The 25,073-nt window shown below is 46.6% G+C and overlaps 1 protein-coding gene across 5 annotated transcripts in view; it reads left to right on the top strand.

The window, feature by feature from the left end:
- SLC7A8 (solute carrier family 7 (amino acid transporter light chain, L system), member 8) overlaps positions 1-25,073 on the top strand; it is a 65,096-nt gene that overhangs the window by 8,195 nt on the left and 31,828 nt on the right. For 2 of the 5 annotated variants that reach the window (XM_011990665.1, XM_011990664.1), the window contains 2 exons: positions 10,238-10,442; positions 11,343-11,494. In XM_011990665.1, the coding sequence (XP_011846055.1) occupies positions 10,238-10,442; positions 11,343-11,494 (357 nt within the window). Of the gene's footprint in view, positions 1-10,237; positions 10,443-11,342; positions 11,495-21,662; positions 21,862-22,556; positions 22,738-25,073 lie in introns of those variants that run through there. The other 3 variants (XM_011990668.1, XM_011990667.1, XM_011990666.1) reach the window with 2 other exon arrangements.

Below are 25,073 nucleotides of genomic sequence, written 5' to 3'. Positions count from 1 at the left end.
TACACACACAAAACATGGAGGGATTAGGATTTGGTTCATTCAGGATGAAAATGTGATTAAAACTCTCGTTGTTCTCAAATAAAATTCTGGGACAGGAGCCACTAGGAGGTATTTCAAAACAAACACATCTTGGTGAGTAGGGAAAGGCTATACACCCAGCAATGTAATAATAATTAAGTAGCTACCATTCACTGAGCACTTACTATGCGCCAGATTTATAGTGCCCGATTAGTACTTTATAAGTGTTCTCATCTAATCCCACACAATAACTACTGTTATAGAAGTGAAAGGTTCAAATAGGTAAGTAACTGGGTGATGGTAGAACCTAGATTCCCACCCAGGTCACTAAACTCTGAAGCACCTGGGCTTAACTAAAATGCTCCTCAGTCTGGAGTGCAAGGTGTCTGGGATCAGGGATCCTGTTGGATGCTTCCTGCCTCCAGGAACCAGAGAGCTCAAGGAGTAATTTGATTGAATCTGCTGTTGTCAGGGCGATAATACCTTCCCTCAAAGAGCAGAGTTACACAGAATGACTTACTAGCAGGAGATGCTTAGAGTCAGGGAAAGAAAGTAGGAATCTGGCAGGTAAAAAACTATGTCCAAGAGACACACTAGACAGCCATTTTAAACAACCACAGTTAAAAACACCCCGTACCTGCCAGGTGCGGTGGCTCATACCTGTAATCCCAGCACTTTGGGAGGCCGAGGTGGGTGGATCACATGAGGTCAGGAGCTCGGGACCAGCCTGGCCAACATGGTGAAACCCCCTCTCTACTAAAAGTACAAAAATTAGCCAACTGTGGTGGCAAGTGCCTGTAGTCCCAGCTCCTTGGAAGGCTGAGGCACGAGAATCGCTTAAATCAGGAGGTGGAGATTGCAGTGAGTCAAGTTGCACTACTGCTCACTCCAGGACTCTGTCTCAAAACAACAAACAAACAAACAAACAAAAAACACCACTGTACCCAAATCAAATAACCTTCTCAGAGAGGCCAGCACCATGTATACACTTTTCTGAGTTAAATCAGCTTACTGAAGTGGGGTAGAAGTGTGGGGTATCTTGGCTGGGGCTTCTCAAGTTGCCAGGCGACCGAGGTTTTCTGTCTTTCTGATGAGTAATCCAGCAGCACAGCTGCCTTCAAAGAAATGCCTCAGGAATTTCTGTTGTCGTTTTGTTGATATTGTAGGAGAGGGAGATGGATCTAGAAAAGCAGGCACGTGCAAATGATCCCAGGAGTATATCCCAAACTACAGAAAACGAGAGCCATTCAGGAACCCAGGGGGCTAGAAACTGTTCCTTTCCAATGTTGAACTCCCTGCTGAGCACAGAGAGCATGGAGGACCATGCCTTCTTTCCCCTCCCAGAGCATGTCTACAGAGCAGGCCCCCAGATCCCTTCTCCCTGGATATCTGGAAATGGCAAACTGCAGGCTACTCTCTGCGGCAGGAGTGGGAGCAACTGGACATAGGATTCAGAATTATTCCATATTTTAACAAACACTCACTGAGCACACTATATTCTAGGCCTTGTCCTGAGCACTGGTGAATTTTATTTCTAGGAGGCAAAATAATCCCTCAAGTCTATTTTAAGCTGTTTTATTTATAGAATGAGTGAAGTTTGAGCTGAAAACCTTTATTGATCACATCTCATCCCTCATCTTTGTCACAGTCACATGTCTTCTCATTGGTTTGCTCCCTGCTTTAAATATCCTCAGCATTAGCAGTGACGTTACTTCTGAGGAGAAGGTTTCACAGTGTCTGGAGATGGACCAGGCAACCTCACACTCAACTGCACATTGCAAAAGCAGATTACTCAGACAGAGTACCACTGCTGCAGAATTATTACTTTTCTCATCTGTCTCTCTGTTTTAAAGGTGCTTGTTTGTACATTTAGGAAATGCACAAATACTTCAGCTACTTTTTAAGAGTACAGTTCTGCAGAGTAGTAAGCAGCTGATAAAGACAGGTCAGGTTGACCTAAGGTGATATTTGGACCCTGATACTGAAAGCAGAAAGTTTAATGTGAATTTTTCCATGATTTGCATCAGCATGCCATAGAATGGGAAGAACCACTGATTAGAAAAAGATGGGCTTTAGAGATAGTCTTAAGTTTGCAAACCGCTTCCCTATTTACAATCTTCGTAATCTTGAGCAAGCTAATTATCAGTTTACTTAGCTGTGCAATGGAAATTTGTTGTGGAGTACTTAAACAAAGCTGGCTGAGTGGGGTGGCACATACCTGTAATTCCAGCACTTTGGGAGGCTGAGATGGGAGGATCACTCGGATCCAGGAGTTCAAGACCAGCCTGGGCAACACAGTGGGATCCTGCCTCTACAAAATATTTAAAAATTAGCTGGGTAGGGTGGCACACGCCTGTGGTCCCAGCACTAAGGAGGCTGAGGTGGGAGGATTGCTTGAGCTCCAGAGGCAGAGGTCGCAGTGAGCTGTGATCATGCCACTGCACTCTAGCCTGGGTGACAGAGTGAGACCTTGTCTCAGAAAAAAAAAAAAAAAAAAGGAAAAATTTAAAAAATAAAACAAAGCCCTTGCACTCCTTTAACTCAAGGAGAGAAATAAATTAATATTTATTGGAAAATGCCATAGTGCATCAGTATGCTGTACAATGGGGGGAACCATTGATGATTAGTGGTTCCCACCTTCAACTCACACCCTCAATAATTTTGGTTCTGAAATTTGAATTGGACTGATCCAGTGAGAAGACTGACCATTTCAGTCCAAGTCTGATCTGCTTAGCAACCAGCTGGTTGCTTTTCCTTTTCTCTTGGCTGAGCTGAGTCTACTCACTCATCAGCATCAGTCTGACACTTCCCTTTTCCAGGAAGACTTTTCTGAACAGCCCATGCCAGTGATTTTTTTTTTCCAGACATTAAAATCTTGTCATGTATTGCAATAGCCCTCACACAGCTTCTGCTCTGCGTGGTGGTATCAGCTCTGTGTCTGTGCACACGTGTCTTCCCTTTCCACACAGTTCCTTGAAACCAGGCACTGTGTCTCACTTTCACATCCTATAACCTAGCACATGGTGCGTATTGAATAATAGCAGTCAGTCAAAAACAAATCATCATTCAAGATTGCCTCACAACAATGTGCATATACTTAACACTGCTAAACTATAGACTTAAAAATGGTTAAGATGGTAAGTTTTGTTATGTGTTTTTACCACAATGAAAATTTTGTTCTGTTTAAAAATGAGTTATTCCCATGAATAATACATTTTTGTGCTTAGCTTAAAAAAAAAAAAAATCATCCAGGCTCAAATTTGAAAGAGATTAGAGCTCAACCAAAAGGTAACAGTGCTGAGGTTGAGAAGCCTTGTTCTACCTTCAAACTTCAATGAAGCCCAGATACTTTGTTGTGGGAGGCTGTCCTGTCTATTGTAGGATGTTTAGCAGCATTACCCGCCTCTACACACCAGGTGCTGGTAGCTCTCCCACCCTCATTGTGACAACCAAAAGTGTCTCCAGATACGGCCAATTGCCTTCTTGAGGTGGTAGACAAAGTTGTTCTCAGTTGAAAACCACCGAGGAAGACAAAGCCTCTCACTGTAGATGCCTGCCTCCCCAGTTGGGCCGGGAATGCTGGAGGCAAGATGTGGGTCCTTCATGGGCTTATTTGAGGGCTCAACACTCAGCTCCCCACCACCCCCAGGCTACGATGCCTGTCTTTCAGTAACTGGTAGTTGGCTCCATTCGTTTCATTAGAAGTCCGTGTGTGAACAAGTGCTTCCCCATTACCTTCCAAAACAAGCATGTACAGAGTGGGCGCTCAATAAATACCTTTTGAGACGTGATTACCTGCTGTCCGCCCACCTGCGGCATCTAAAAATTACACCTAGACCAGCAGACAAATGACTCAGAGAATGTTTCACAGTCCTGGCTGTACAGTACTGTTTTGGAGCCAAGCCTCCAAAGCAAGTCCATTGAATTCTTCTAGGACTGGTCTCTGTCCCTACTGCTACAAATCCTAACCATTCCTTACATTTGTTAGCATTTCACAAATTGTAAAGAGACTCACATATAGGCCCTCCCTTGATTCCCCACAACAACCCTGTCGAGGTAGGCAGGGCAGGAACAATGACTCCTATTCTGCAGAGGAAGGGAGTGATTTTCACAAAAATTCAGGTCACATAGCAAAGCAAGAACAAAGTTTCTCCTCCAGCTCTAAGTCTAGTGCCCTTTCCATGTTTTCAATAAGGAATCCAGAGCAGCAGAGTTCTGCAGCGCCTTCCACATCTCAGTCTGCAGAAGATGTTGACTCCTCAGGGCATGTGTCAGAGTCTTGACCTGCTACCACCCCTGAGGAGCTGTTTGTACAGTCCTGATGGGAAAGTGTAAACAGGGTGAGAGGCATGGTGAGCTTCCAGGCCTGGCGTGAAGATCAAAGCCTGGGCCCCACATGCCAGACCTGCTTTCACGCTGTTCCCTTAGTCCTGAAAAGCTCTGAGATCCTCTCAGCCACTTTGTGGAAGAAACACAAAGCAGGATCACCTAGCTTTCTCTGGACATCATGGAAATGGCCAAAACCTCCAAGCCCCGGGAGAAGGCTGTAGCTAGATTTCAAGGCTAGCATGAGTAAGGAAGGCCAAAGCCTTTTGGATCTGAGGGTCTGTTGGGCGTCAGAAGTCTGTAATTCTATGCCTTAGGAAATTCTCTGATGGCTGTAACATTCTAGTGTGGACAAGCCTAGATGTGAGTAATGCTTTAATGGGAGTCACATGGATATTGGTCTACAGATGGGGGAGTTAGTGATTATTCACGGCAAATGTGGGTTTTCTCAATTCCGGCAATTTTTCTAGTGAAGACTTGCCCATTGAGACAACGTGGCTCCTTTTTAATGAAATGGTTTGCTTGGTTTTTCTTTGACAGAACAAGCCAAACTGGGTTTCATTGTCCAGGCATCCTAGAATTCATTCTTCACTAAAGAAGATCTGTGTGATAAGATGACTACTTTATTAGTTGGGGGGGATAGAAGCAGGACTAAAACTCTAACCTTGAGTACCTCAGCAATACCGGATAGATGTGCATCTCATTCTAAGTGGCTTTACAGATGAAGAGTCTAAGCTAAAACATTGGAGGAAAAAACCCACAGTGATCAACTTTCTTCCTGTATCTCATCAAGAAACATTTGTTGGCCGGGCGGGATGGCTCATGCCTATAATCTCAGCACTTTAGGAAGCCAAGGCAGGAGGATCACTTGAGGCCGGGAGTTCGAGACCAGCCTGGGCAACATAGTGAGACCCCCCCGCTCCGCCTAAAAAAAAAAATTAGCTTGGTGTAGTGGCACACACCTATAGTCCTAGCTACTCGGGAGGTTGAAACAGGAGGATCACTTGATCCCAGGGGTTTGAGGCTGCAGTGAGTATGATCACACCACTGCACTCCAGCTTGGGTGAAAGAGTGGTGAGACCCACGGCCAAGCACGTAATCCCAGCACTTTGGGAGGCCAAGGCAGGCGGATCACCTGAGGTCAGGAGTTTGAGACCAGCCTGTCCAACATGGTGAAACCCCATTTCTACTAATAATACAAAAATTAGCCTGGCATAGTGGCACATACCTGTAATTCCAGCTACTCAGGAGGCTGAGGCAGGAGAATCACTTGAACCCATGAGGCGGAGGTCGCAGTGAGCAGAGATCGTGCCACTGCACTTCAGCCTGGGTGACAGAGTGAGACTCTGTCTCAAAAAAAAGAATGAAAGAGAGAGAGACAGAGAGAGAAAGAGAAGGAAGGAAGGAAGGAAGGAAGGAAGGAAGGAGGAAAGAAAAGAGAAGGAAAGAAAGGTTCATAGTCAAAGTAGAAAAGCCTTTTCCCAGTTCGTCTTTTTCAAAGCCACTCCGGAAAAGTCTCACTTAGACAGTGTCCAAGTTGAAAAGCCCAACTGTTAAAGTGTCTGTTGTACAGTTTCCAGAGGGTAGGCAACATGGAATCATGGAGGAAAGCCTGGACCACGAGTCCAAGGACTTAGCTTCTCATCCAGGTCTTGCCACTTATACAGTGCATGACTTTGATAAAGTCCCTTCACCTCTCTGAGCCTCAGTTTTTGCGATGGTAAAATAGGAATGATACAACCTGCCCTGTGCACCTAAGCAAGTAGTTAGGAGACCAAGTAAGGTAATGGATATCAATGTTTTATAAGTCCCCATTGAAGGTGGTACTGCAATAGAAGGAATGAATCAGATCTGTGTTTCAACTCTTTAATAAGTTGCTCCTGTGAACCATGCCCATTGCCTATAAAGTAGAGCATGGAAGACTGACCCTAGTGTATTAGGAAGACCTTTTATTTTCAGGGAAAAGCTGGAGGCTGTGACAGAAGATTTAGGTTTCAGTCCAGCTACAACGAACTTACCCTATGATTTAGGCAAATAACTGCCTTTCTAGGTCTCAGTTTCTTCATCCATAAAATAGGGATAATAATACCGCCCTCATTTTCCCCACTTGAAAAACAGGAATAATAGTTGTCCTACTTTCTTCCCCTATAAATTGGAGATGGTAGGCCAGGCGCAGTGACTCACGCCTGTAATCCCAGCACTTTGGGAAGTCAAGGAGAGTGGATCACTTGAGGTCAGGAGTTCGAGACCAGCCTGGCCAACGTGGTGAAACCCCATCTCCACTAAAAATTAAAAAATTAGTCAGGTGTGGTGGCACACGCCTGTAATCCCAGCTACTCCGGAGGTTGAGGCATGAGAATCACTTGAACCCGGGAGGCAGAGATTGCAGTGAGCTGAGAAAGTGCCACTGCACTCCAGCCTAGGTGACAGAGCGAGACTCCATCTCAAAGTAAATAAGTAAATAAATAGGAGATGGTAATAATAGTCAGTCAGTCTACTTTCCTTAGCAATGAAATAAGTGGGTTGCTTTACTCATTTGCCTGCAGTATATGCTTAACATTCTCACAGGATTTGGATGTTCCAAAGAAATAGGAATACTAAATTGCTCTGTAGAGAGGCACAAACGGTGTCAGATATCATTTATTAATTAAACATTATGGAGTGTCTACTAGGGGACACTTCACAGATAAGGGAAAGCAGCATAGTTCTTGCTTTCATGGTGCTTACAGTCTATTGGAGGAGATGAATATCAGATAGATAATCACACTAAAGATTGGATAGAAGTAGTAGACCCTACTGTTGAGTAAACGTAACATCAATTTTTTTTCCACTCTAGAACATATTTCTGCTGTGAGTGACATTCTTTCCCCTGCAGACGTCCCAGAGGCTGCTAAGGTGAAGGAAGTGTTCTCGACTTCTGGTTTGCTAGGGGGTGATTTCCTAGAATCAGAGTCACTAATTTTTTTCCTATTCCCTAGCACTTAATTTACACTAGTGTAGCTCAATATTTTTCAGCTTTTATCTTTGTAATTTTATTTATTCATTTATTCATTTATTTATTTATTTATTTACTTGAGACAGGGTCTTGCTCTGTCACTAGAGTGCAGTGGTATACTCACAGCTCACTGCAGCCTCGCCCTCCCAGGCTCAAGCAGTCCTCCCACCTCAGCCTCCCTAGTAGCTGGGACTATAGGTGCATGCCACCAGTCTGGCTAATTTAAAAAAAAAATTTTTTTTTTTAGAGATAGGATCTCCCTATATCACCCAGGCTGGTCTCGAACTCCTGGGATCAAGTGATCCTCCTGCCTCAGCCTCCCAAAGTGCTGGGATTACAGGCATGAGCCACCAATGCCTGGCCTATCTTTGTAATTTTAATTTGGTCAAAATGAAGGTTTTGGGGAGAGAAACCCAATTTTTTGAAGTGAGGACTCTTATTCCAATGCCAATCTACTGTGACCCTCGCAATCGCTCTGGCAGCTCTCTGCTAGCGTTGTTAAAGGTTGGGGCCTCCAAGAAGAAGTGAAGGCAAGAAGTGGGCAGTTAGTGTTGCACATCCCACCTTCCAGTGGCTCCTGTGGCCTAGAACAAGGGAAAGAGCACACACACTCGAAATGTCAGAGTGAAAACAGAAGAGAAGCACTTACTGATCCCTGCTGCAGTGTTTGTTTTCTACAAACCCTTAGTGGAACATTGACCCTCTTCATTCCTGAGAAGATCAGATCTATTAAATAACACCCATCGTCATTTTCCCTCTTGCAACAGCCATTCATGGCTCTAAGAAGCACCTAGCTATACACTCCTTCCTTTTCAGTACCTTAAAGACCAAAGTCAAACCTTGTTTTTCTGCTGCTATTGATTGTTTTTCTAACCCCTTGAGCTGGTTTTATAACCCTAGTTCTATTGCTTTCATCTTGGCTGGCTTTGAAATGCCCTATAGATCGCTCTTTTGATAATTTCCTGCTAGGCAAGGAATTTACTATCGTCTTTCAGCACTATTAGCAAACCTGTCTCTAGATCTGTCATTTCCCAGCACTTGATGTCTTTCAGGGAACAGCAGTTTGGCAGGCAAAGAATTACTTGACAGGGGGAACGTGTCCTAAATCCTGGAATACTACAAGCAGGTCTTTTAGTCTCTACTAACCTAGTACTTCTGAACAGACCATATGGGGACTGTCTGAGAGAGGAGGCTGAAAGATGTCCTGTTGTCCTATTGTAGAACTTTACATAAACCTACAAGAAGAGGAGAAGTCTGTAAGGATTGGTGGCACTCAGAATCTCCTTTTTCTATCTTCTCTTTGCCTGATAGTTATATCACTAATTTGATGATGAGGAATTATTTTTCTTAGTTTCATTTCTATAAGCAGCCCCTTTCTGTTGCGAAAGACTGTTAGCACCAAAATTAGGAAGACATATTTGAGACAAATATGTGCTTCCTTTTCATCTGTATGTAACTTCAGCCTGTGCCCCCTGATTCTATATTTCAGTCTCAGGGCTAGATTGAGGTTGCGTTATGGTTGAGATCTGAGTGTCAGTTTTTGAAAGCTGAGCATAGAATTTACAATCTCCATCTCACTGGTTCCAGACCACTACAGAGAGATCGTGGAGGCTTGAGATGTCCTTAGAACACAGTCAAATCCAGCTGACCTCAGGGTACTCTAGCTCTGCCTTTCCACCTGGATCCATTTGGTCTCTGCTCCTTTCCTCAGGCATTTAGTGGTGCAGCTGGGCAGAGCATGAAGCAGCACTTTCAAAGCACCCACCCAATGGACCTTAATGACCTATTTTATCACAAGAAGTGGACATGAGAACAGTTGGGAAGAAGCATGTCAGGAACAGCCTCCACACTTCTGTTCCTCCTCTGCATAACACACACAACCCAGCAGCCAGCCATTCAGTACTGGCTGTGGGCCTCACCTCTCAGGAGAAAGCCAGCCCCTGCACACAAGCAGAAGTGGATTAGTGGAAAGAGCGCTGGATTAAGCATCAGGAGACTGACTTCTAGATCCAATTTTACCCATCAGTGGCTGTGGAATTTGGAGAAAGCCACTTAACCCCTCTATGTCTTAATCTCTTCGTTTGTAAAATAGAGAGGGAAGTACCTGCCTCTCTCCTCTCCCTGAATTCCATAAGGTTGTTTTGAGGGTCACATGAACATTGGTGGGTAACGACTTTTGAAAGAATATAGTACTGAGGCTTTGTACGTATTGCATTCCTACACACCACTTCTAAACTACTAGCACTGTTTTTATAGAGTTATTTTATGTTCTTCACCAAGGGTGGGGCCGTCATGTCTAGGGTAGAAGCCAGCCTCCAGGAATGTTTTCCACACTCATAAGTCTTGAAAACCCCCAATCTTGGGGTGTGACCACAATCTGTTCAAAAAAGATTGTCTTTTGGCTCATTTTTGAAGCCTTCCAGTGGGCAGGTGTTCTCTGAAAACAGTCCACTTTTCCAGCCCTGCCATTTTCAGAGCCTTGAGGCCCTTGTCACTTTGGGTGGACCACATGTCTCTCAGCTGGAGGGTCCTGAGATTCGATACTTCACCATCACTTACTGCAATGTGGACCTAGGCAACTCACTTGGTATCTCTGAGACTCAGTTTCCTCCTCTGTAAAATATGAGAAATGATATCTGATTCCATAGTGTCGTCCTGAGGATTAAATGAGATGTGGAAAGTACCTGACCAAGTTCCTAGTCAATATGTGTCAGTTCTCTGCTCCTCTTTACCCTACTTCAGGGAGAATCATTGCTAGACACACCTGCCTGCAGATCATTTACGTATCTCCAAGGCATTTCAGAATCAGATCGGAGATGAGACCACCCTCCAAATGCCAATCCTGCCAACCATCCTGTCTCTACTGTCTCCCCTTCTTACCCTTGGTGTCCCATGCAGGGAACATCATCGGCTCTGGAATATTTGTCTCGCCAAAGGGCGTGCTGGAGAATGCCGGTTCTGTGGGCCTTGCGCTCATCGTCTGGATCGTGACAGGCTTCATCACAGTTGTGGGAGCCCTCTGCTATGCTGAACTCGGGGTCACCATCCCCAAATCTGGAGGTGACTACTCCTATGTCAAGGACATCTTCGGAGGACTGGCTGGGTAAGAGGATCTGTGGAGACCCGAATGGTCTAGGGGAAAAGGAGGAAGACATTCAGAAGGAGGTCAGATCGGAAAAAGCCAACGCTAGGAGTTTCCAGTCTCCAGTGTGCCAGGGGGTGCTAGAGAATGGAATGTCTCTTCTGCTTTCCTGCCATGGTTGCTAGTGTAGCCTTGTGTCCCCTCGAGGCTTCTGAGAATGACGGAGGGACCAGTTTTGTAGTTTTGACCTCTATGTTGATCTTAATGGGAAGGATGCTATGAGTGAGAGCAAACAGAACTGTATAACAACACTGACCATAGATTCCCAGAGAAAGCACATCACAAAAACAAAGCTCTTCTATCTTGACAAGTGAGAGCGGCCACCTAAGGTAGAGTGTACCCTCTTCTCACACTACCAAGGATAATGGCCTCCCTCTAGAGTTGGGCCCTAATCTTAAATTTCCTCAATTTCTGCACCCCTGCCATTGGTAAATCCTCACCAATGGGCCAAAGGGTGTGGAAGGTGCTTCCCCTGCAAACCTCGACTTGATACCTCTCCTGTTTGTTGCTTCTGTAACCACACACTTAGTATGTCCTGTCTATCAACATTCAGGGGTTGCAAATTTTGTTTTTCCACCATTGGATGCTGGTGGCCACAGTGATGGAGAAGAGATGATGAAAGGAGAGAAGGAAAGAATGCCAAGACTTGTGTCAGTGCTTGTGGAAATTTAGCTCTTCATCATTAAACCATTTTATTGTCATTGCAGAGGGCTGGGTGTCTCATTTGTGGGTGGGGGCAGAGGCTGGGCTCTTCAGCATCTCTGAAAATAAAAAAGAGATACATGACTTGCCCAGGCTCTCCCCTGATGGCTCTGCATCCCTGCCATGCCTGTTGGCGGGGATGTCCCATTCCTCCTTCAGGTTCCTGAGGCTGTGGATTGCTGTGCTGGTGATCTACCCCACCAACCAGGCTGTCATTGCCCTCACCTTCTCCAACTACGTGTTGCAGCCGCTCTTCCCCACCTGCTTCCCCCCAGAGTCTGGCCTTCGGCTCCTGGCTGCCATCTGCTTATGTAAGTGTCATCTGGGTCTTTGTAGCAAGACAGCCTCTTTTATTATATTTATTATTATTATTTTTAGAACAGAGTCCTCTGTCACTCAGGCTGGAGTGCAGTCACACGATCACAGCTCACTGCAGCCTTGAATTCCTGGGCTCAAGTGATCCTCCTGCCTTGGCCTCCCAAAGTGTTGTGGTTACAGGTGTGAGCCACTGTGCACGGTCTGAGGGATGGCCTCTTTTAGCCTCCCTGGTGGTCTACATGTCTCTGACTCTCCTTCCTTCTCTCCTTTTTTTTTGGAGGCAGGGTCTCACTCTGTCTCCCAGGCTGGAGTGCAGTGGCGTGATCTCCATTCACTGCAACCTCCGTCTCCCAGGTTCAAGCAATTCTCCCACCTCAGACTCCCAAGTTGCTGGGATTACAGGCGTGAGCCACCATGCCCGGCTAATTTTTGTAATTTTTGTGGAGATGGGATTTCACCATGTTGGCCAGGCTGGTTTTGAACTCCTGGCCTCAAGTGATCCGCCCACCTTGGCCTCCCAAAGTGCTGGGATTACAGGCCTGAGCCACCTCACCCTGCCTCCTTTTCTTTTCCCCATTACTTTTCTTTCAGTTTCCTACAAGTGTGTTTTGTATGAATGGATTCTGCATACAATTGTCTGGTGGAAAAAAAAAAAAAGAAAGAAAGACAGACAGAAAGAAAGAAAGAGAGAGAGAGAAAGAAAAAAGAAAGAAAGAAAGAAAGAAAGAAAGAAAGAAAGAAAGAAAGAAAGAAAGAAAGAAAGAAAGAAAGAAAGAGAGAGAGAGAAAGAGAGAGAGAAAGAAAGAAAGAAAGAAAGAGAGAGAGAGAGAAAGAAAGAAGGAAAGAAACTTAAGTAGCTCCTTGGAGGCACTGTAATTTTCACTGGCCGGGTCAAAGCACTTTCACCTATATTATCTGATTTGGGCCTAATGACAAGTCCATGAGGTAAGCTGGGCCAGTATTAACATTTTTCCAGAACAGATAAGGAAACAGAGAGCCAGGCAAGTGACTTGCCCAGGGAGGCAGGCCGCGTGGAGTGCAAGGGCTCCTGATTTCTTGTCTATCCAGTACACTGCACTGTGCTGGCTACTCCTAGCTGCTCCTAGGAAAATTACTCTGGCTTCATGGCAGTACTTCTACATCTACTTCTACTTCAACTTGTCAAGTCACGCTTTTTTAAATCTCTTGGAGAAGAGTTTGTCCATGGTCCCTGCCCTTCATGAGTTTTCTAACTAGGAGAAAAGCCATATAGATGGATACTGTGGTTAGGATTCAATTGCATAAAAATTCAGAGAAGGGAGCTAGGCATGGCGGTGCACACCATAGTTCCAGCTACCTGGGAGGCTGAGGTAGGAGGGTTGCTTGACCCTGGGAGTTCTGGGTTATAGTGAGCTTGATCACACCTATGAATAATAGCCACTGCACTCCAGCCTGGGCAACATAGTGAGATCCTGTCTCTAAAAAAAAAAAAAAAGAAAGAAAAAAAAGAAAAGAAAAGAAAATTAAAAACAACAGAAACAGTAAAATTCAGAGAAGGGGAAAAGATCTCTGTGGGCTGGAATAGGTTAGCGAGGCTTTCTAGAAGTTCTGCAGAGCCGTATTTCTAGGAAGTCTCAAAACTTTATCTCTGATATTAGTCATCTCAATGGATTGGGGTATCTTACATCTTTAATCAAAAACTAATTTCTAAAGTAAATACTTAGATATGTTTCAGGGGCTCCACCTCTAGAGTTCACTCGGTCCCTGACTTCCCACACCTTCTAACACACACACACTTAGCTGAGGGTAGTGATTATCCTGGCCATACAACTTCCCAGGTCCTGACACTTTTCCTTCTGCCCTGCTATGGGATGGGGGAGGAAGAGATCACTCACCTACCTCAGTAGCCTCTTACAGGGCAGGCAGCGGGGACCCAAGAGGCGGTCTCCTTGGCAAGTGAGCCCTCTTTGGAAGTGGTGGTCAACCCTGGAACAGACCTCCACCACCCAGGCCATTTGTGATATGGGGCCAAGACATTTTTTGGGGGGTGTATTCCTTGTGTTTGGTCGGGCCTGCTCACAGATCTGGAGGCAGAGGAATGCAGGCTCCAAAATCAGGCTGCCTGCACCTGCATCTCCAGTCCACCACTTTCTAACTGCGGTGGTGAGTGCTGCGCAGAATCACCCGCCCACCCTACTGTGAGGTGGGGAGTGAATCCTAGCTGCCTCAAGAGGTCGTGGTCACAAGGACTGCAAGAGAGAAGGAAGGGGATACCCTCAGCACAATGTTAGACACCCAGTACCCCAGTCATCTCAGCCACTGAGGGTGGGCAAGATGCTGGGGCCACTTTATCCTTGCGTCCTAGCTGGATCCAGAGCTGAGAGGGGGAGGGGGAGGAGTGAGGGTGTGGGAATGCAGGAAGAGTGCCGTTTCTGTCATCAGATTGGCTAATGGGAGGGTGGGAAGCAGGGCCACAGAAGTGCTGGCCACTGCTGTTTTGGTGTTTCTTTGCACACAGACAGTTTCCTTTTTTCGCTGACGCTGCTAAAGTGTCTCGGACAAGAGGCCACCCTTACCCTCCTAGAAATCAAGAACCCCGAGGCTGTTCAGTTTGTACCCTAGGAGAGGAGCCAGGCCACAGGCTGATGAAGTTTCCGGGCAGCCAGACCCCATGGCTTCCTTTGCATTCCCCAAATCTGCCAAGGGTTTGACCTCTTGCACAAAGACCCTCCAAAGTAGTGTAGCCCTTTGGGCGTCCCCTCAGACCAGAAAGATCCAATCCCTCCTAGGAGATAAGAATGGCACCTGCCCGTAGCCCTGCTCCAGAATGACAGGTTACACAGTCCTCTCCACAGCCTACCCCTCACCTACACTCTGAGAGCACCAAGCCAAGGAGAAATTTCGAAACTGGTTGATGACAAAAATGACAAGACCCCCCTCCTCTATTCCTGTAGTCAAAGATTCAGTAAAGCTTATCTAAGTTCGTCCTCTGCCTTCTCAGCAGAACTGCAAGGAAATTATCTCCAACTTAACAGTAGCCAATCTTGTCCTCCAAAGATAGGAATTTTCAGTGTCCTTGAAATACGTGTTCAAATATTTGTCTACCTTCATAAGCAGAAAAATCTTCTTAAATCCTTCTTATTCCCAAGCGTATTCCTCCTTATTTCCTTTAGGGGAAATGGAAACCAACTCCACACCAGCTCCACAAAGGGATGCTGCAGCATCCCTTTCCTCCTAGCTGTGAAGGCCTTGTGGAGCTGCCATCCCTCTGCCCAGCAGGGTGCACACGTACATGCATTAGCTATACACAAACTTCCTTTCTCCCTTTCCTTATGCCTGACACTCCCAGTTGCTTTGAGTCTGTGTACAGACGTTCTGTTTTCTGGTTTGTTGAATACTTTTTTTTTTTAAATCCACTTCTATAGGACCCTCTAGTCCTCTTTTTTTTTCAATTTTATTTTATGGCAGGCCATACCAGATAAGCATCCAATCCTCTTACAAGGTATTCAATAAAACAAGAACCAAGCTGTCAGGAAGGCTTGGTAGATGTTTTTTGTTTTTTGGGTTTTTTTTTTGAGACGGAGTCTCACTCTCACCCAGGCTGGAGTGTAGTGGTGCCATCTTGGCTCACTACAAGCTCTGCCTCCCCTGTTCAAGTGATTCTCCTGCCTCAGCCTCCCAATTAGCTGGGATTACAGGCATGCGCCACCATGCCCAGCTAATTTTGTATTTTTAGTAGAGATGGGGTTTCCCCCAGTTGGTCAGGCTGGTCTTGAACTCCTGACCTCAAGTGATCTACCCACCTCGGCCTCCCAAAGTGAGGCCACTGAGCCCGGCTGGTAGATGCTATCTTTCATTAAATGCTGGCACTTTTTATTCTAGCACCCCTCCCACCCATCCACCTACCCCCACCATCATCCAGCCCTCCTCATCCTCTTAGCAGGTGCCAGGCAAGCCAGCTGCATAAAATAAGCCCAGCTTGTATCTGTTTTGAGAGACGCAGTAGAGAGTTCGGGTGTGGCGTGAACATACGCACATGGGGAACTCTGCTTCCTGCTGTCCTGTGGTGACATGCTGATGACTGTGAAGCAAGAGGTTTTGAGGAAAGGCCACCCTCTGTGGAGAGGTCATTGAGTGTATAATGGAGGGCACTGGAGGACAGGGCGCAGGGCCCAGCAGGGAGAGCCCATGTGGTAAAGCCCATGGTGAGGGTTTGCTGCGGGAGGGAGGAGATGAGGTCAAGTCTGCTTCCATGGTGGGGCTGTTTTGGAAAAGAACTGATGAGAAATGAAGTTGGGACGAGCCAGGTGGTGGGGGTGGAGAGGTGGAAAGAACCTGCTGAAACTGGCTCGCCTGCCGGGTCCTGGAGCTGGTGGGGGAGAGGAGAGGGAGAGGGAAGGAACTGCAGACTTGGATCACACTTATGCAACTGCAGCTGCCACTTCGAGTTATTCTATTATTTAGGTCAAAGCTGATTACTCACTGCTGAGTCAGCAGAATATCCCTAGCCACCCGGCAATAAAAAAGAAAAGAAAAAAAAAAAAGAGGGAGAGAGAGAGAAAGCATTTTACATTTTAATTAAATAAAAAGCCTTTCTCCCTTCTCCAGAACAAGTCTATTAGTGGGAGGGGAGGGAGTTAGGAGGGGACTGGGAAGTGTTAGAACTTGGTTTTGATACCTTTTGTGATTTGCTTGTGTGTTTTTCTTCTTTTGTATTATTTCATAAGTAAATGACTATATTCCCCATATAAAAGATCCAAGTAAGATATAAAAAGAGTCAGCAGCGATAGCTGCCCTCATCATCAGCCCCTGGCCAGTAGCTGCCGTCATAGTGGATAGTTCTAAATAAAGTGCATCTGTTACTGTACAGATCTGGCTGCACAGACATATGTATTGACAGGTTATTCCTACAGCTTGCCCTTTTTTTTTTTTTTTTGAGACAGAGTCTCCCTCTGTCACCCAGGCTGAAGTGCAGTGGTGCGATGTCAACTCACTGCAAGCTCTGCCTCCTGGGTTCGCGCCATTCTCCTGCCTCAGCCTCCCGAATAGCTGGGACTACAGGCACCCGCCACCATGCCTGGCTAATTTTTTGTATTTTCAGTAGAGATGGGGTTTCACCGTGTTCGCCAGGATGGTCTCGATCTCCTGACCTCGTGATCCGCCCACCTTGGCCTCCCAAAGTGCTGGGATTACAGGTGTGAGCCACTGCACCCAGCCTACAGCTTGCCCTTTTATCCTGTAGCCACATCTTTTGGCTGTTACCTGGGTCTCTAATTGTAAACAAAGTGTCCACAGTGATCCAGAGGAAGCACTGGGTCCAGGGGACACCCTTTCCCAGGCTTCCATATGTGCATCTGTGCAACTCTGAGTTTTCCTTTGGGATATATTTGTCCCCCATTCTCTTGGAGACTGGGTCACCTTTCATTCATTCAGCTCCTGGCCTCCTTCCTCTCATTTGGGGTTGGAGTCATGTCCAGCACCTGAGTGGAATCAATTCTTTTTATTCAACTTCCTCACTTCTCCCTGAATGTCTTGACCTAAAGAAGCTCCTTCTCCTTCCTCACCCTCAGGAGAAAGAAATATCCTGTATGCATTTCTCAAGGAAAAAATGCGTCTAATCTTGTTTTCTATCTTGCTACTGAGATTCCTAAGAGACTAGCTTTTTCCAGGGCTTCAGATTTCTCTTCTTCCTTGAGCTATTTGGAAAGGAAAGGACTTCACGTGTTGCTTCAAACTCCTGAGTTGCTTTGCAATTCCTCTGCAGAAAGCCTCCAACTGCCTGGTGCAGAATGCTGTCACAGAGAAACTCGTGGGTTGTTTTGCAAGTCTCTTACAAATTTAATCAATCCCTTCACATCAGAGCATTCAACAGTCTTTCCTATCATCTAAATCCCTTAACCTCAGTTTATTTTCCCTTGAGCCTTCATATTCTCTACCCCTAAACTTCTCATCCCCAGACACTAAACATATTCCTTCAGATACCTGGGCAGCACTGCCTTCTTGCCCTTCCCTAGTCCCCAGAGAGTTCTTCGGGTATCCGATCAGCCTTGTTTATATGAATTCAGACAAATACAGACTGGCCTACATTTAATTCCTATACATCCAAGACTCCATTGTTCTCTGTACACCTTCTAACTCGCCAGCATTTAAAATCTAAATGTATTGAAAATCTCTTGATTTTTACTCAATGGCCAGTTTGACTAACATCTCATTTTTCATTTTTATGATGCATTAAGATGAAAATTATTCTGTAAGCAGATTTGTGTGGTTTTTTTTTTTTTTTTTTTTTTTTGGAAAAGAGAAAGAAACTAAAAAAATCCATCAGCAGGACCGGGCGCGGTAGCTCACGCCTGTAATCCCAGCACTTTGGGAGGCCGAGGCGGGCGGATCATGAGGTCAGGAGATTGAGCCCATCCTGGCTACCACAGTGAAACCCCGTCTCTACTAAAAATGCAAAAAAAATTAGCCAGGCGTGGCGGCAGGCGCCTGTAGTCCCAGCTACTCGGGAGGCTGAGGCAGGAGAATGGCATGAACCTGGGAGCGGAGGCTGCAGTGAGCCGAGATCGCGCCACTGCACTCCAACCTGGAGGACAGAGCAAGACTTCGTCTCAAAAAAAAAAAAAAAAGAAAACGAATAAAAAAATTCCATCAGCTAATCACCATACTGAACTCCTACACTAAGAAGAGATAAGGTATGATTTACAGTGGTGCGCACCTGTAGTCCCAGCTACTCGGGAGACTGAGGTAGAAGAATCGCTTGAACCCAGGAGGCGGAGGTTGCAGTGAGCCGAGATTGTGCCGCTGCACTCCAGTCTGGGCAACAGAGCTAGACTGTCTCAAAAAAAAAAAAAATGTGTCTATGTTTGCCTTCCATGTCCTCCCTAGAGCCCCGAGGGGTGCTGAGCAGGTCTTTGGTTAGAATCTTCCCCAGGGTAGTACTTCCAGGATCCTGCTCAAAATTCTGCCTGCTCTAGAGCAGTATAACTTAGAAAGGGATTAGGACTCTTGGGAAATATTATATAAATGCCACACTTCATTCATTCAGCAAACATTTATCAAGTGCCCATGATTGGCTAGTTACTGTTCTTGGCACAGAGAGGACAACAATGAACCAAAAGACTCTCATTCTCACATGAAGCAGCAGCAGCAGATTTAGTCTTCTTTCTTAACACAGATTATACTGCACCCACCTGTGTGTCCTCTATGATGCCGCAGGTAATACAGAATCAGTCATACATTATTAAATATTTGAGTGTCTGTTCTGCTCCAGGCACTGTGGCAGGCATGGGGATACTTAGCTCTTGTACCAAGGAACTCACAGTCCAGTGGATGTTCCCGACAAGTATACAGGGAACTCCAGTTCCCCAAGAGGACAGCATCCAGGCAGCTCCTACAAGAAAAGTGAAGATGGGACTGGGGTTGAAGAAACTCTTAGAGAAAGTGACATGTAAATTGAGGCTGAAAGACCAGTTGGAAATAGTCAGGAAATGTTCAGCATGGAGGGAGGGTGGAGTAGAATGGGGTGGGGAGAATGTTCTAGCAGAACGAATTAACATATGTCAAGGTCTGAGGACAGGAAAAATCACAGCTGTTTGTGGGAACTAAAGGTTGTTCAGTATAGCCACACCATGACTAGGAGGCAAGAAATGTATAATAGAAGCAAGGACCCCATCACAAAAGGCCTCATGGGCCATAAAGAGATTAGGCTCTCCCCTAGGAGGAATGAGGTTTGAAGGGTTTCAAACAGAAGACCGACATGATCGTATTTATATCTTAGGAGAGTCATGCTGCAAGGCTAAAGGATGGATTGGTGAGGGGAATAAATCAGAGGCAAGAAAAGACGATTACAATGCAGTTGTAGGGATTCAGGTTAGAGATGACCGTCATGTGCATCTTGGGGCAGTGGGAGTAGAGAAAAGTAGATGCTTTTGGTTAGCATTAGAAGATAGAATTGGTAGCCCTTGGTGATTAAGGTTGAAGGAGTCAAGGATTGCATGGTCTTGTTGGGGATACAAGTGAAGTAAATCAGGGACAACACTGGTTCGTATTGTCTGTACATATTGTCATATTGTCTGAATTGGTGTGGTTCAAACTAGTCAAGTTGATCCCTCTGTCTTTGTCACCCTTTTTACTCACTCTTCAACACTTAAGATCTGTTGCTGGGACTTGAGGAAGCATCCCCTGTGCTTTTAGACTCTATATCTATAATGGCAGAGTAAGTAAGCTACCTGAGAAGTCAGTCTTCTTCATTTCAATGTGCTTCAACTGCTCTCCCGGATCACCTCCTCTTTCCTGATTCCCATAGTGTCTCTTCTGCTCTTCAGCTTTTACTCTCAGACCGAAGTTCTGCTGTTCAGAGAGTGTGTGTGCCTACACAGCCCACACCCTGGAAAGTGGGGAATGAGGGGCTTGTTTCTGGAAATATGTCTACTTCTGATTGGGAGAATAGTGAATGGGACTGAGGTTTCCTGAAACAGGAAACTCTTTTGGAGTTCAGCTTCCACCAGGTGTGGTAAAGATTTGCCTACTTTCTTGTACCAGCCTAGAAACTTAAATTCTCCTCTGGCCTTTTGTTGCTGACTGTCAAGGATCACTTTGTTTTTCTCAGAGGAGCCAGGGCCCATGATTTAAATGGAGTCACCCATTAATTGTGTCTGGTAAACTTTTTTTTTTGAGATCGAGTTTTGCTCTTGTTGCCCAGGCTGGAGTGCAATGACACCATCTTGGCTCACCGCAACCTCTGCCTCCTTGGTTCAAGCAATTCTCCTGCCTCAGCCTCCTGAGTAGCTGAGATTACAGGCATGCGCCACCACGCCCGGCTAATTTTTTGTATTTTTAGTAGAGTCAGGCTTTCTCCATGTTGTTCAGGCTGGTCTCGAACTCTGGACCTCAGGTGATCCGCCCGCCTCGGCCTCCCAAAGTGCTGGGATTACAGGCGTGAGCCACCGGGCCAGGCCCTGTGTCCGGTAAAATTTTAAGGATTAATGTGACACACCAAATTTATATTACATACCTAAGAACATAAAATCAGAAGGCTTATGGGAGTGAGGCCCAGTGGTACTTGGAGCTTTGGGGGAAAGAAGAAAGGGCATCTCTGTTATAAGAGTTCAGCAAGTTGTGCTCACTTTAGCAGCACATATACTAAAATTGGAGCAGTACAGAGAAGATGAGCATGGCCCCATGTACAGATGACATGCAAATTCGCGAAGCATTCCATATTTAAAAAAGAAAAAAGTCCAGGCGCAGTGGCTCGCCCCTGTAATCCCAGCACTTTGGGAGGCTGAGGCTGGTGGATCACCTGAGGTCGGGAATTCGAGACCAGCCTGTCCAACATGGAGAAACCCCGTCTCTACTAAAAATACAAAATTAGCTGGACGTGGTGGCACATGCCTGTAATCCCAGCTACTCAGGAGGCTGAGGCAGGAGAATCGCTTGAACCCGGGAGGCAGAGGTTGCGGTGAGCCGAGATCACGCCATTGCACTCCAGCCTGGGCAACAAGAGCGAAACTCCATCTCAAAAAAAAAAAAAAAGAAAAGAAAAGAAAAGAAAAAAGAGTTTAGCAAGTTTAAGTACGAGCTACCATTGGAATTGGGTTATAACTGAACCATTTTGGGGGAATTTTGCAGCCTGGGTCCAGGTTTATAGAATTTAGTGAACACCAACAGAGCCTACAAGCCTTCTGGTCCAAGAACCAACTAAACCTCACAGGATCCATACCCTGTCTTCCAAGACTGAAATATGATGGAGGGTCAGGCTAGCCTTTCCTGGGCTCAGTGCAGACTCAACAGAACCCATTCTCATCTACCTTGCTCCGCATCTGGGGGACATCAGTCTTGAGAATTGGGGTGTGAGAGCAATTTTTCAGGTCCAGGCTGAAAAAGTAATGAGTAGGATTAAAATAGGGTTCCCCACGGTGGCATGGCAGGCCACCCCTGGATTTCCTGGTATCTTCAGTTTTTCGGTTCTCCCCGGCTCAGGCCAGCTGAGGAGCCATGTTTAGCTCATGCTGAAGAGAGAACTACTCAGCTCTTGGAAAATGCTGAGCTGGGTATTCCTGCCTCTTGGCTGAGCTAAGTACTGGGTGGTGATTCAGCAGAAACTCCAGCTCCAGCAGCTGGCACAGGAGCTAATAGGGTAAGAAGGAAGGGGAAGACAGAGCCACGAAGGGAGGAGGGGAGGGGATGGGGCAGTATGGGCAGGAGCTTAGCTGGAAGTGTTTGGTAAAAGCTGTGTGCCTCCAGGAGCACTCACAGCCCTCACAGCTTCTCGGCACCCTCCTCCTCTGCTGGTGTGTCCTTGGAAGACAGAGGCCCTTCCGGAAGGCTCAGAGCACCTCCTCTCCTTTGGAGGGGGTTCCGAGATTTCTAAAACATTTTAAGCGCTTCGAGATGAAAAGGGCTGGAGAAGGGGAAATGTTACTATAGTGCGATAGGCAAGATCTGTTTCAAAACCACACTCCCCACTGTGCACTTTATAGAAGCTGGGATCAAAGCGCAGTTTATGAGGAAGGGCTGCTTTGATTTTTTTTGGTTGCTGTTGTGTGGCTTTTTGTGTTTTTTTTTTTTTTTTTAACGTTTTTGTCTTTCACCAGTCAAGTTACATGTATAACTTCATCAGACAAGTTATATTACATGTACAATAATCAAGGTGCCGAAAGACTTTATAATGTGGCTCCTCACCTGCTATGAAAAATGTCTTGGCCCTGAGGTGGGGGTTAGCGGGGAATAGAGAAGGATTCTAGGAGGGTTCTGTGAAGCTGGATCCGAGTCTCGCCACTCCCCCACACCTCCAGGCCTCTCTGGGTCTTTGACGAGGAAAGACTGTTCCGTGTGACCTGCGTGGGCAGAACTGGAACCTTATCAGAGCCTTGGGTTGTGTGCGTTAGAGGTCAAACAGGCCTCCGTGTTTTCTTTGCCTATCAGTGCCTTTTGGCAGCCGGCACTGCTTACCTCCTAGATCATAGATCTGGAAACGAAGCAGCTTTTCCACAATTAGAAACACGTGCTCAGTTCCTGCCCAAGCGGGGGAGGTGGCCAAGGAGCCTGGTGCAGCCAATCACAGAGCCGAGCGTAGCCACACCCACGCCCCCGCAGGCCCGGCTTCCCTGGGGCTCCAACCTCCAGCCTGGGCACCCAGACCCAGAGGGCTGCTGGGAGGGACATGCGTCACCCCTTTTGCTCCAGCTGGAGGGGAGGGAGTCTGTGGGAGCTGGCCAGAGCGTGGCAGAAGGCAGAGAAGTGCACGCCCCAGCAAAAGGTGAGGCTGAGAAGCCAACCCTCTGGCAGGCCATGACCCAGGTGAAATTTATGGCGTTTCAGTGGGCTGGGGAGCTCCATCCGGAAGGGTGCTTGTTTTGCAGGTTTGGAGAGGAACAGGGCGTTCTGATTTCTACAAAGTGGCGTCACTGCTTCCTTTGTCAGCAGCCGTCTGCTTAGTACATTCCATCTTGCTGTTTTCAGTCCTGGCCTCTCTCTGTTGTGCTCCTCTCAAGCCTTCTTTCTCTCCCACTCATCTGCATTGTCCTCCGCTTGCTCCCTCCCTGTGGTTTCTTGTGCTCTTTCCCTCTCTTCTTCACCATCTGTCTTTATGGACTTTGGCAAGGCTGGACATTTTTCCCCCTTTCTACTGCCTGTTTTCACTTATCTGAACAGACGAGAAGGAGAGGCCTGGTTCTGGAAATGTTAAAGGAAAACCAAGCCTTTCCAAGCCAGTCCAGCCCACTCCTGAGAAAGGTGCAAGCCAGCAAAACCGAGAAATCCACATGGAGTTCGGGAGTTTGGAGGCAACATGTGACGGTGACATTGATAAGGGGGCTGGTGGGAGGGAACCCAAGGTGGAGATCCCTGTGGGAAATGACTTTCTAAAGCCCTGGGAGCAATGGATGCACCTTTCTTGGTTTCTGAGGCATAACTGTCAAAGTCTTCCCCTTTTGCCATATTGGCATCTTCCTTCCTGCTGCCCAGAAAGCAGTCCAGGCTGGGGCTAACCAGCGTCTTGGTGACAGATCCAGAGTCCCAAGTGGCACTGGCAGTAGTGACCATGGGTACCACTGACCCAAGCAGGAGGAGAGATTATGTGGGAGTGTCCAAGGGAAAGCAGAGTGATGTGTGTATGATGAAGGAAGGCTGGGCAGAGGCAGAACAAGCAACTGGGAATCGGGCTGTCCCAGTCTGGTCTTTACTGTGAATTAGCTGAGGTCTAAATTCACTCACATATAAAATGAGGTTCTGCGGCCGGCATGGAGGCTCACACCTGTAATTCTAGCACTTTGGGAAGCTGAGTCAGGCAGATCGCTTGAGCTCAGGACTTGGAAGCTGCAATGAGCTATGATCACGCCATTGCACTTCAGCCTGGGCAACAGAATGAGACCCCATCTGTAAAAGAAAAATAAAATAAAATAAAAAATGAGGTTCTGGGTTTCTAAGGTCATTCCTGCCTCTGATCACCTATGAGGATGGAAACAAGCCTTGGGTGGTAGGGTGCAGGCTTCAAATATTTACCTCTAGGGCCAAGAGTTGGCTACAAGGAGAGTCCCAACTGGTTCATTCTTCTTAGCACTGTCCTTATAACAACCAATCCAGCCCCGTATCCAGATGGCAACCTTTACCCTGTCAGACCAGAATAGTGTGGTTCATCGAGTGGCAGCTGGCTTAGTAGAAGAAATGAGATTAGTTCAGGGATCCATGTGGGAATGTTCATTGGCTCCTTGAGGAAGGCACAAAATGAACCCCTGCTGACCCAGCTCAATGAGAAGCCAGAGTCCTGTATCCAAAGCAAGGGAGCACCTGAAAACAGTCATCGCCGGGTGTGGTGGCTCACACCTCTAATCCCAGCACTTTGGGAGGCCAAGGCAGGTGACTCACTTGAGCCCAGGAGTTCTAGACCAGCCTGGGCAACCTGGCAAAACCCCATCTCTACAAAAAATACAAAAATTAGCTGGGCCTGGTGGCACATACCTGTAGTCTCAGCTACTCAGGAGGCTGAGGTGGGAGGATCATCTGAGTCTGGGGAGGTTGAGACTACAGTGAGCCATCATCATGCCACTGCACTGCAGCCTGGGTGACAGAGGAAGACCCTGTCTCAAAAAAAAAAAAACAATGGTGGCTCATGCCTGTAATCCCAGCACTTTGAGATGCCAAAGTGGGCAGATTGCTAGAGCTCAGGAGTTCAAGACTAGCCTGGGCAACATGGGGAAACCCTGTCTCGACCAAAAATACAAAAAATTAACTGGGTGTGATGGCACATACCTATGGTCCCAGCTACTCGGGAGGCTGAGGTGGGAGGATTGCTTGAGCCTGGGAGGCAGAGATTGTAGTTTGCCAACATCAGGCCACTGCACTCCAGCCTGGGTGACAGAATGAGACCCCATCTCAAGAAAAGAAAAGTTATCAAGTAGTCTCTCTCTGGGAATAACGTGTACTCTTAGTGAGCTTTTTTTTTCTTTTTTTTTTCTTTTTTTTTTTTGAGACGGAGTCTTGCTCTGCCGCCCAGGCTGGAGTACAGTGGCAGGATCTCAGCTCACTGCAAGCTCCGCCTCCCGGGTTCACGCCATTCTCCTGCCTCAGCCTCCCGAGTAGCTGGGACTACAGGCG

Source organism: Mandrillus leucophaeus, unplaced genomic scaffold (assembly GCF_000951045.1).
Source record: "Mandrillus leucophaeus isolate KB7577 unplaced genomic scaffold, Mleu.le_1.0 Scaffold380, whole genome shotgun sequence".
In the NCBI taxonomy this organism is placed as follows: domain Eukaryota; kingdom Metazoa; phylum Chordata; class Mammalia; order Primates; family Cercopithecidae; genus Mandrillus; species Mandrillus leucophaeus.
The sequence above is the reverse complement of the archived record's forward strand: the minus strand, read 5'-3'. Positions and strand labels throughout refer to the sequence as shown.